The sequence below is a fragment of the Temnothorax americanus genome, unplaced genomic scaffold (genome assembly GCF_048541705.1).
Source record: "Temnothorax americanus isolate GAGA-0224 unplaced genomic scaffold, ASM4854170v1 Scaffold135, whole genome shotgun sequence".
In the NCBI taxonomy this organism is placed as follows: domain Eukaryota; kingdom Metazoa; phylum Arthropoda; class Insecta; order Hymenoptera; family Formicidae; genus Temnothorax; species Temnothorax americanus.
In genome coordinates this window covers 251,245-263,568 of record NW_027509270.1, presented here as the reverse complement: position 1 = coordinate 263,568, position 12,324 = coordinate 251,245, and the positions used below count along the sequence as shown (strand labels likewise).

The 12,324-nt window shown below is 41.8% G+C and overlaps 2 protein-coding genes across 5 annotated transcripts in view; both read left to right on the top strand.

Moving 5' to 3' along the window:
- The first annotated feature begins 115 nt into the window (after positions 1-115).
- LOC143894307 (uncharacterized) lies at positions 116-2,494 on the top strand. Its single transcript, XM_077400476.1, has one exon. The coding sequence runs from the start codon at positions 116-118 to the stop codon at positions 2,492-2,494; it is 2,379 nt and encodes a 792-aa protein (XP_077256602.1).
- A 7,883-nt stretch (positions 2,495-10,377) lies between these two features.
- The window catches only part of Sec23 (transport protein Sec23), a 46,922-nt gene continuing 44,975 nt past the window's right edge, over positions 10,378-12,324 (top strand). For 3 of the 4 annotated variants that reach the window (XM_077400462.1, XM_077400461.1, XM_077400460.1), the window contains exons 1-2: positions 10,379-10,544; positions 10,746-11,028. In XM_077400462.1, coding sequence (XP_077256588.1) covers positions 10,747-11,028 — 282 coding nt within the window. In that variant the 5' untranslated portion in view covers positions 10,379-10,544; position 10,746. Of the gene's footprint in view, positions 10,545-10,745; positions 11,029-12,324 lie in introns of all 4 variants that reach the window. The other variant, XM_077400463.1, reaches the window with a different exon arrangement.

The following is a 12,324-nucleotide window of genomic DNA, read 5'->3' as shown; positions in this document are numbered from 1 at the left end:
GGCATACTTCGTGTCCCGAGGGTACCTCGGTCGCGCACGAAACATCTGGTCCTTCGAGCCGGATCGAGGCAATTCTCGTGGCGAAAAGGGTTAATCAAGCACATTGACCGGCACCATGAGTGAGCAGCTGCTCGACAAGCAGTCTCAGCGATTGCGAACCGTCAATCGCGCGCTCGAAAACTTCAAGAAGATTGGCAAGAATAACTTGACGATAGCCAAGATTCGTAGTCGCATCACTGATTTGAAGGACGTCTGGGCAGCAATCCAGGATGGACACTTCGCCCTTCGAGCCGCTATTCCTGCTGCGGAACGAGTAAATCACGAGTACTTCAAGGATCAACATTATGAGGTCTATGAGGAGAAGTACAGGACCGCCTTGGACTACATGCACGAGTGTCTGGAGGAATTAGATCCGTATGTAAGTCCGAACCAGTCTGTCAGTTTCGGGCCGCATTTCCCCACAAGTCCGTCGTCCGCGTTTTCTTTGTCTCATCTTCCGCCGATAAACCTTCCTCCGTTTGACGGGAAGTACGAGGAATGGGAGAGCTTTCGTGATCGGTTTGCGTCTCTTATAATTAATAATAAAGACGTCTCAAATTTCTCGCGTATGCATTATCTCATTTCATGCCTCCAGGGTCGCGCTCTTGAGTGTGTGAACGATATCAGTGTTACCGCGGAGAATTTCGACATTGCGTGGAGTACGTTAAACGCGCGATTTGAAGACAATCGTCGTTTGATCAATATTCACATGTCGACGCTGCTGAATTTGCCAGCGGTCGCGAAAGAATCCGCTCTTGAGTTGCAATCATTACGCGATAAAATAAATTCCGCCGTTGCAGCTCTCGACAAATTGAATCGCACGCCTGAAGAGTTATGGAGCGATATTCTCATCAGTCTCGGGTCACAAAAACTCGATGCAGTTACGCGAAAGGCATGGAATTTAAAGTTTGGTGAAGCTCGACATCCTCCGTCATACAATGACTTTAAAAAATTCTTGGATAACCGAATCCGAGCTCTCGAAAATTGGAAGCTCCCCCTTTCTTCCTCCGATAAAGCGAAAAATTCGAATGCGCAAAAGATTAGTGCTAACGTGTGCGCGAAATCGTTTCCGCCGTGTTCGTTGTGTAAAGCGAAGCATGCTTTCTACGTTTGTCCGAAATTTACCGAGAAGAGTCCGAATCAGAGGCGAGAACTTGTGCAGAAAGAGAAACGGTGTTTCAACTGTTTAAGTTCGAATCATGGGGCAAAAACGTGCTCCAGTAAATATTCATGCCGTCTTTGTCAGAGAAAACATCACACGTTGCTCCATGTAGATTCCGACTCTTCCTCGAAACCCGCAGAGGTCACGGCGTCAACCGACACGCCGAAACAAAGTGAAACGCCCAGTAGCGAAGTAAGCTCATTGTTTGCGTCTTCGCACACCACTCGTTCGCATGTTTTGCTCGCGACAGCTCGGCTTACCGTTAGCGCGTCTTCAGGCCGTTCTGTGATTGTAAGAGCCTTGCTTGATCAAGGCTCCGAAATGACCTTTATAACCGAGAAACTCGCGCAGTGTTTACGGCTGAAGAGAATTCGAATGCCAACTTCGGTTTCGGCCGTCGGGTGTGTAAATGCCGGGACGTATCGATATGCCGCGCGAATAACGATCTCGCCGAAAGGTAAACAGACTCCGGCATTCTCGACGACCGCATTAATTTTGAAATCGCTAACGGCATACGCGCCAAAACGTTTGCCGCTCAAGGCGACGTTGGCTCATCTCGAGGATCTCCCATGGGCTGACCACGACCCCATGAGCGCAGATCCCATTAGCATTATAGTAGGCGCGGAATTGTATAGCGCTCTCATTAAAGACGGAATTCGAAAAGGGGCGGTGGGACAGCCTATCGCTCAAAATTCGATATTGGGATGGGTAATATCGGGACCTATCACTTCTAGTCAGGTGGCTTCACATGCCATCTCGGTTGACTCGTCACACGATCGACCTTTGTATACTGTGAATGCTCATCACAGTCTCAATTCCTTGTCGCTCGATCAGGAACTCCGACGGTTTTGGGAGGTCGCAGAGATTCCGCGAAAGCTGACTCTCACTCCCGAGGACGAAAAATGCGAAGAGCATTTTCGCCTCACTCATTCGCGCTGTCCTGACGGACGCTATATTGTACGTCTTCCATTTAAGGAAGGCCCTCCGATCGAAATCGGACATTCTCGCGCTATCGCCGAGAAATATCTTAACGGGTTAATTCAGAGATTCGATGCTCATCCTGCGCAACGGGACGAGTACTCCGAATTTCTTCGCGAATATGAAGCTCTCGGGCACATGAGGGAAGTGCCCGCTTCCGACTCCAATGATACGCAATGCGTTTTCATTCCGCATCATCCCGTTATCCGGGAGGACAGTAAAACTACGCATCTGCGTGTCGTTTTCAACGCGTCATGTCCCTCTTCTAACGGATCATCATTGAATGATCATCTTCTCTCGGGTCCTAAACTTTAACCCGATTTGCCAGGTGTCATTCTCCAGTGGCGGCAACATCGATTTGTGTATACGGCTGATGCTACCAAAATGTATCGGCAAATTCTCGTGGACCCGCGCGACGTGACATATCAAAGGATTCTTTGGCGGAAGAATCCCAGCGAACCTCTGCGTGAATATCTGCTGCTTACCGTAACGTACGGTACCGCAGCTGCTCCGTTCTTAGCACTTCGTGTCCTTGAGCAGTTAGTTATCGATGAAGGACAAGCTTTCCCGTTGGCCGTCATCATCCTTCGCACGAAAAAATATATCGATGAGGTTCTTTTCGGCGCACACAAACGCGGTTGCCTCCGTCAAGCTCGCACTCAACTCATCGCACTCTTAAAAAAGGGCGGCTTTGAACTGCGCAAATGGGCGAGCAACGACTCGGAGCTTTTATCGGATATCGATCCGGCCAATCACGGTCTCGCATGCAATAAAATTTTGCAAACTGATGAACATTTAAAGATTCTCGGACTTAGCTGGAATCCCGCGCGAGATGTGTTCCAGTATCGGGTCGCGATCGAAGCTCACATCCCGACAACGAAACAAACAATTCTCTCAATGATCGCGAAGTTGTTTGACCCGCTCGAATGGGTCACCCCCGTCATAATTACCGCGAAAGTTTTTATGCAACGATTATGGCGTCTCAAGCTCGATTGGGACGACGAACTTCCTCCCGACGTGTTCCGCGATTGGCAGCTTATCTACTCGAATGTATCCGCGCTTAATGAAGTGCAGCTTCCGCGTTGGACAGGGCAGGAATCTGATTCCGTTCGTTGTGAGTTGCACGGCTTCGCTGATGCATCTACTGTTGCATACGCAGCCGTCGTATATCTTCGCGTAATATCACAGTCGGGCGAAGTAACAATCTCGCTTCTCGCGGGAAAATCTAAGGTAGCTCCGATAAAAACGATGAGCGTCCCTCGGTTGGAGCTCTCTGCCGCGTTATTATTAGCTGATTTAATGGAATTTGTTCAAGAATCGATCGCGGTTGATGTCGTTGCGCGATATTGTTGGAGCGATTCCGAAATCGTACTCGCATGGTTGAAACGGCATCCGTCTCATTGGAAAACTTTCGTTGCGAATCGCGTATCAAAAATTCAATCGCTTCTCCCGAACGTGACATGGCGTCACGTAGCTACCGCGGACAATCCGGCAGATTGTGCATCTCGCGGCTTACTCGGTCACGAATTAGTGAATCACCCGTTATGGTGGCGGGGACCCCCATGGCTTAAGTTCCCTCAGGAAAATTGGCCGGAAGGCCTTACATCGCCTCTCGCCGAAACGTCGCTCGAGGAACGCGCAGTCACTGTACACGTTGCGACTCCTCTCGTCTCGTGGAATCTAGCAGCACTGTATTCAGAGTGGGCTAAACTCATTCGCGTAACAGCGTACATAATGAAATTCGTTTCTCGCTGCCGTCTTGCGGATGGGTCATCGGATCTCGCGCCTCAGGGACTTGCCTTGTCGGTCCACGAATGTCATCGCGCTCGCACATTCTGGCTCAAGCAGATTCAACTTGAATTATTTTCCGCCGAACTTACCGCGTTGACCAACAACAAACCATTAAATGCGAAAAGTCCGCTCTTATCGTTAAATCCATTTGTGGATCACGAGGGATTGCTTAGAGTCGGAGGACGCTTGAAAAACGCTCCGATCTCGTTTCATTCTAAGCATTCAATTTTACTCGCGTCACATCCGTTAGTGACTCTACTCATTCGGCAAGCTCATTCGCGAATGCTTCATGCTGGCACACAGCTCACGCTCGCAGCACTGCGACAGGACTTCTGGATCTTACGAGCTCGAAGCGCGGTCCGATCGATAATTCATAAGTGCGTGGTTTGCACGCGTGAAAAAACGGTCGTGCCCCAGCAGCTCATGGGAGATCTTCCTACCCTGCGAGTGTCTCCGCCATCGCGCAGTTTCTCACATTGCGGTCTCGATTACGCGGGACCCGTACAAGTTCGCGCTTCCGGTGACCGCGGAATTAGTTCACGAAAGGCGTATATCGCGTTGTTTGTCTGTCTTGCAACCCGCGCGATCCATTTAGAATTAGTAGGAAATTATACCACACCCGCGTTTCTAGACGCCTTTTCTCGATTTTGCGCTCGTCGAGGATTGCCGAAGTCAATGTACTCCGATAACGGGAAAACGTTTGTCGGAGCCAATAAAGAGTTATCCCAAGCATATCGCGCAGCCGTTAATGATCCGAATTTTCTCAACGCCACCGCTTCCGATAATGTCCAATGGCATTTTATTCCCCCGTCTGCGCCACATTTCGGTGGTTTATGGGAAGCCGGAGTCCGGAGCGTGAAACATCATCTCCGTCGGGTACTCCAGAATCACACGCTCACGTTCGAAGAGCTTACGACTTTGTTGTGCCGAATCGAAGCGTGTCTTAATTCGCGTCCTCTCGCTCCGTTGAAAGATACGCTCAATGATTACGAGGTCTTAACGCCCGGACATTTTTTAATCGGATCGGCGATCACGGTCAATCCGGAGCCATCGCTATTAGATTTGCATGAAAATCGGTTGTCGAGGTGGCAACGAGTTCGACATTTGACCGAGCGCTTTTGGAAATTGTGGCAAACAGATTACGTTAACACGTTGCAGCAGCGTGTTAAATGGCGAAAATTGCAAACGCCCGTGAAAGTTGGGCAGCTCGTTTTATTGCGGAATGCCACACTGCCTCCTTGTAAATGGGAGCTTGGTCGAATTACCCAGTGCCACGCCGGTTCCGATGGATTGATTCGTGTTGTGAATGTCAAAACCGCGACGTCCGAGTATACCCGGCCGATAGTAAAACTGTGTTTGCTGCCGATTGACTGTGAGACGCGTTCTGACGAGACTTCTAGTAACGATTTGACTTCTCTTCAGCCTTCGCGTCGCTAATCTGTCTGCCACGGCGGGCGGTTCGTGCGATATTCCTGTTACCCTTATTGCTTAAGTCTTGTAAATAAAGTTCTGCGACAGTATGTAAGTTTGCGTTCGATTAGCTCATAAGATTCCGTGCGTTCACATATCGACCTCCTCGAACTTCATCACATTCGAAGTCAGAAAATTTCGAAACTAAAGCTTCGAGGCGGGCGGTATGTTTAGGATTAAGGTAAAATCAGGTGGCAGGGCGCTGTCGCGAAAGTAATCGCCCCTGGCGCAAGCACAAACAACCCTCGGGCTTGACTCGACTTTATCCGAGATCACCCGAATATCGCGCTTACCGTTTCGACAGCGCGATTGCAAAACGCGCACGCGTATTCCTAAATATGTATACCGCGCAACGCGTTACCTCGCGGATCCATGTGATTCGCCCTTCGTGAGGCCCATACCCCCGCCGAGGGTCTCCTCTCGGGACGAAGGATAATCGATATCGATCCGCGCTCTCTTCTGTTCTCTGCCGCGACAAGAGACACATCGAGCCGGGCGTTCGCGACATTGTGCCTATCGGGAGGGGTCCCGACCGCCAGTGCGTGAAGTCCGTAATCAAGTTTCATCGCGAGCCGCATCCGTGAGATCGCCGCGTGAAACATCTCGAATCGCTCTTTCACTCGTGCCGCGAAGAGTGAGCCGTTTTCCGATTGCGAGGAGTTCGGTATTGGGGGACACGAGAAGCCCTGTGCGCGGGGTAGTTTCGAGCGGACAAGTGTCGTTGCGAGTGGCATTAATCGTCGCGCACTATCTCTCGTCATACGAGATTGACGAGATTTGTCGCCCGCAATCGAGTGGGCAACGCGCACAAACGGATCACGTGATCACCGCGGGCGGTACCGTGATCCTCATCTAAAAGAACGTACAGACGGCGAACGAGACCGTCACCTGCAGTCAGCTCGGGTATAGTGATCGCAACAAGTGTTGTGATCACCGAGCGTAAGTGCAAGCGAGCACTTCTCAATAACTCAGCGCAGGGAGTTCGATCCCGATATCGACCCCTCTCTCGTGGCCATTTTGTCGTGCCGCGCCGTTCGTGAACACGGACCATCAGCGTGAATGTAAAGCGTATAGTGATTGTGTAAAACGCGAACTCACTATCGCGTACCCGAGACAAAGGGAAAGCCTGAGCATCTCGCACCTCGTGACCGCGGTTGCTCGTCTGCTTCGCGCCAAGATATCCGTTGACCGCGAGCAAGATCTCCGGACGCGAGGGCGGTCATCTACCGCTCTACAAGATTTCCGTTTCGCGAGCCACGCAGACAGAAGGAGCGACTCAAGATTTCCGTCCCGCCATCCCGCGAATGCTCCGGGTGCTCGGGTGCGTGAGTGCGATACGGACTCTATGTGCAATAAAGTGTGTTTGTCAGAATAACCCGGCGAGCGTTTTTTGAACCCTCTTTTCGCTACCTCCTTGGTTCTTGCCCCGCGCCCTGGACAGGGTGGTCCCGGCATACTTCGTGTCCCGAGGGTACCTCGGTCGCGCACGAAACAGACATCTTATCGATATTTATATGACTTACCCGAACCGATACATCTATCGTTTCTTATCAGGATTTTCTGACATACAACTTATCATCTTCTTTATGGCAGCAAATCGGTTCGTTTTCTATCGTATATTAATGATATAAATTGAATCGTTTGAAAACCTTCTACTTTGTATATGTTTGTATATAAAGTTAAAACGATAGACATCTCGTCGATATTTATACGATTTAACCGAACCGATACATCTATCGTTTCTTATCAGGATTTTTCGACATACAACTTATCATTTTCTGTACGGCAGTAAATCGGTTCGTTTTCTATCGTATATTAATGATATAAATTGAATCGTTTGAAAACCTTCTACTTTGCATATGTTTTTGTAAGGTTAAAACGATAGACATCTCGTCGATATTTATACGATTTAACCGAACCGACACATCTATCGTTTCTTATCAGGATTTTCCGACATACAACTTATCATCTTCGAAAACAAAGTTCGTCGAAGTATTTTTATGTGTGTGTGTGATTTGTTATTAAGATTAAAATAATAAAATATTTTATTTGTATTTTAGTGCAATTTTAAATAAGACGTTTCTAATGTAAATGTTGTTTTTATTTCTCTAATAACCGTGAAAATTTTGGCCCTTGGCTTCCTGGTGCTGTTGTCGCAAAGGTGGAAGCTTAATTATTTCAAAAAAAAAAATGCAGTTCTTTTTTTATCATAGAAAGATCTCTGATACGGTTTATTTTTCTTTTACACGGTTATATTCCGGTGGCATGCAGAGTAGCAAACATCTAAAGATGTTCTGACTGATATATAGCTGAGAAATTTCAAATTTTTCCAATTTTTTTCTGACAGGGCATCGTAAATAAACGGTTCACTATTAACCATATTAAAAAGACAATTATAGCTACTTTAATACCATTAAAAATTATAGAAACCGATGCACCACTAATAAGAAATTTAGGATGCAAGCCCATGTGTATTGTATCGAGAATTTCTTATAGAGTATCGTGAATAAACGAAACTTTAATTATGTTAAAAACTGATTGAGACCGATATAAAGGTAATAAGAAATTTCCGATAGAATCCCAAGTATTTTGCAACGTGAGTTTCTGATAAAATACCGCAAATAAATGATTCACTAACCATATTAAAAACGATAAAAACTGATGTATAGCTGATAAGACATTTACGATAGGATCCCAAGTATTTTGTAACGTGAGTTTCTGATAGAGTACCGTAAATAAACGATTCACTGACCATATTAAAAACGATAAAAACTGATGTATAGCTGATAAAACATTTACGATAGGATCCCAAGTATTTTGTAACGTGAGTTTCTGATAGAGTACCGTAAATAAACGATTCACTAACCGTATTAAAAACGATAAGAAATTTTTTTATCGTTTTCTATCGGAGATGGTTACCAGCTAGGGTACTCCGAAATGTATCAAATCCATTCTTGGTTCCTGACAACGAATTTCGTAAAATGTATAGGTAATCTTTCGTATTTAAATGTCGTATTAGTAGCAAAATTTTATATTGTAGCGCGTAATTACATACTTTTATATTTTAAATTAACAATAAAGGATGCATGTCGTCTGTTGATTGCTGAAATAAAACCATATATGTCACAAATATCACGAAAAACTTCAATACCACACATGAATTGTAAGTAATAAATATCTTTAAATCTTCTATTTGTGTAGCACAATTCTAATTAAATTCTTTAATCTTTTTGATACATTATGTTATTCTATTTAGATACTAGCATCATTAAACTTTTTTTTATCGGGATCTTACCAAAGGAGAGTAGGCCAAGATTTTATTACGTGTACATACATATGTCACAAACATCACTAAGCCGTTCTCTTCATGCAACTACAAATGCACTAATGGCTGTTATGGATAACTGGATTCGCTTTCCAACAACGGCTGATATAATTAGAAGAATTAAAGAAGAGTAATTATATGATTATAGAATATGGATTTATAAATATATTAACATTTAGTCTAATCTGTATAATTTTACCTATTATAACATTTATTATAATATAAGTTTTATTTAATAGACTTTAAAAAATAAAAATGTGTTAGAACAATAATTTTTTTTTAGATTTTTCAGAAATGGTGGTTTTTCTGGAGTTATTGGAACAATTGATGGCACACATATTGCTATTGTTCCACCCAAAGTGGAAAGAAAATTTTTATTTATAAATAGAAAGTTATATCACTCATTAAATGTATTAGTTGTAAGTATATAAATATTTTGTAATGCTGAATTACATAGTAAAAATATAATACGATATTAATAATATGTATAGTAATAAATTGTAAAATAATATATGATTTCAGATTAGTGATTATAATTTTGTCGTTATTTCTTCCCATACTTAAGGCTGATTTATAGAGGCCCTAACCGTTGATTTAAGCCGTAATCTTTAAGAAATTGACCAATCACAGTCGATTGTTCTTCTCACATTCGATTGTGATTGGTCAATTTCTTAAAGATTACGGCTTAAATCAACGGTTACGGCCTCTATAAATCAGCCTTTAACTGGTCCTGTAAAAATATATTCATTGATACTTATTAACTTTGAATTTATTAAGTGTTTATAAAGTCACTTACTAATTTTCTTTTATTTTCACGATTGTACCTTAACCTCCCTCTTCCGAAATCCGGATGGTTACACATAAAATTTATTAGAATTTGCTTCTTCTTTTCAGTCACATTCATATTTATTTATTTAAAAAACTAACAAATATCACAATATTAATAACCATATAAATCGGTCAAAACACGTCCGGACACCTTTATAACTTCCCGAGATCTCGTTCTTCACAAGTTCACACAAAATACTTTTCACCATTGTGGTTCTAGTAATTTCGTATTTTCACCTTGTTACAGACCAACGTTACAGAATCGTGTGAACAAACTCATGTGAGATAAAAGTGCGAAAAGTGAGTGAACTCACTTGAAATTTGAAATACAGAATCGACCCCCTGGCCCCTGCTGCGTTCCAAAATTCACTCTAGTTAACTAAAATGCTAGTGACGTAAACTATAGATTTTAGTTACCCAAAGTGAATTTTGGAACGCAACCCTGGGGGCTTATTATGCTGGGTCTACAATTCAAGTCGCAAGAATTGACCAATCACAGTAATCACAGTTGATTATTCTCCTCAAATTCGACTGTAATTGGTCAGTTCTTGCGACTCACGACTTTGCGACTCGCATTGTAGACCGCATTACGGTTCTTGAAACGAGGTAAAAATTACAAAAGTGAGGAAATTCACTAGAGAATCTATGATTTCATTGGTCGAAAACTAGTGAATCTGTTCACTTTTGTAATTTTCACCTCGTTTCAAGAACCGTAATCGACTTCCAGTTCTATATTTATGAGTAATTTATGGTGGATTTTACGTGACACATGACCACACGGAAGACATATTTGCGCATTCCTTAAGTGACGTGGCCTGAACGTTGTTCGAGAGAGAGAAAATTATTATTTTTTACAAAAATTTATGTAACTTTCTCAGTATACTAAGAGGATTATATTAGTGAATACAGAATAGTGCTAATTAATTTACATTTTTGTGTATGAAGATAATCGTAAGTACTTATTAATTGTTGACTAACCTGTTTTAGTTATAATAATTTTATTTTTTTTAGAATTTTCGTTCACTTACTATTCATTATTTTATACCTCTTTATTAAAAAGTACAATTATATAAAAGAGAGAATAGAAGTTAACTTAATATAGCTGAAAAAGCGAACTACTTGTACTGAAAAATAAACTGTTATATCTTATAGTATGATGACGACATATGAAGATTTTATTCAACAAAACGAAGATAGGGACGGTGTGCGTTTAACATGGAACGTATTTCCCTCATCACGTATTGATGCTACCAGACTGGTTGTTCCATTGGGTGCTTTATACCAACCAATTAAAGAACGAGCAGATCTTCCATCAATTCAATATGATCCAGTTTTATGTACCAGATCTACCTGCAGAGCTATTTTAAATCCATTATGTCAAGTGGACTATCGTGCAAAACTATGGGTCTGCAATTTTTGCTTTCAGAGAAATCCTGTAAGACAAGAAGCCTGTTTTTTTTTTTAACATAAGCTATATTTTAACTGCATATTGAACTTTATCACAATAATAACTAGGATTCAACAATATTAATTGCCTAATTCGAATATATATCCAGATAGCTAAGTTTAGAAAGAACAGATTTTACAAAATATATAGGATCACACATGATTCTTATGACAAAAATGTTTTCGGTCAATTGGTCAATTTGTATGACTTTGTGATAAGTCGTACACGAAAAAAAAATAATGTTTTAACAGCATTAGTGTAAGATGAGATAAAATCTATTGGCAACATCAATATTAATGAATTAAAAACATCAGATAATTGTTTTAATAATTTAAATATTTGGTTCAATAATATCCAATTGAATTAACTATTTATGCTTGTAGCAGCCTGTGACGTCGACGTTTAATTGAGACAACTTCATTTTTTCTGTGTAGTTTTTGTGTTCCTGATAAAGTCTAAAATTTTATCCTATGATTAGTTTTTGAATTATAAGCATTTAAAAGTCTTTTTTATAAAAACCGTTTGTATACCTGTCTACATAAGTTTGCACTTATGTGCTTGCCTACATGTGTATAAATCCATGTGTATGAAAGTCTGAATGAATGTTTTCTCTTCTTCTTCCACCATAAATTAGTGGAAATAATGCACACAAACAAGAATGTTTTTTTTTTAAAGAATCCTAATGAGCAAACTGCAGTATCCAGGATTCAGTCAAACCTGCATATAACATCTGATTTTAATTATAGATACTTATTACATTATATAAGTGTTTGGAATAAGATTTAATTCCAGAATGATAAGTATGGAAAAACTTGCAAAAACCCATTTTACATGACAATACAGAATCATAGACAGGATATGCAAATATGCATTCTATTTTTAATCAATATCTATCCTTTACTTAATCGGAGGATTTTTCTTGTAATGTCGAGTTTCTAGAACTCTTAAAATTGTTTTTTTCTTTTTCCTTTAAACAGGGATACTTTCTTTTAAAAAAAGAATATGTATGATGATCGGGATCAAACTCATGACTTTTAGCATACTAATCTATTGCACTTACACTGAGCTACAAGACATCCCCAAGAATATGTTTGCGTGACACAAATATATATAACATATTGCATGTGCAGCATACAAACATATGCGTATATATATATGCAGTCACATATCTGTACAAACAAAAAACATTTTTATTAAGAACCAGAACTACTACATATCAAGCAAATTGATTGAAAACGTTTTTCTTTATAAGAATCATACAAGTTCCTTTGCTGAGTTATACAT

Bases quoted from the DNA above. Each gene is read 5' to 3' on its own strand.
- LOC143894307 (XM_077400476.1), top strand. From the start codon at position 116: ATGAGTGAGCAGCTGCTCGACAAGCAGTCTCAGCGATTGCGAACCGTC.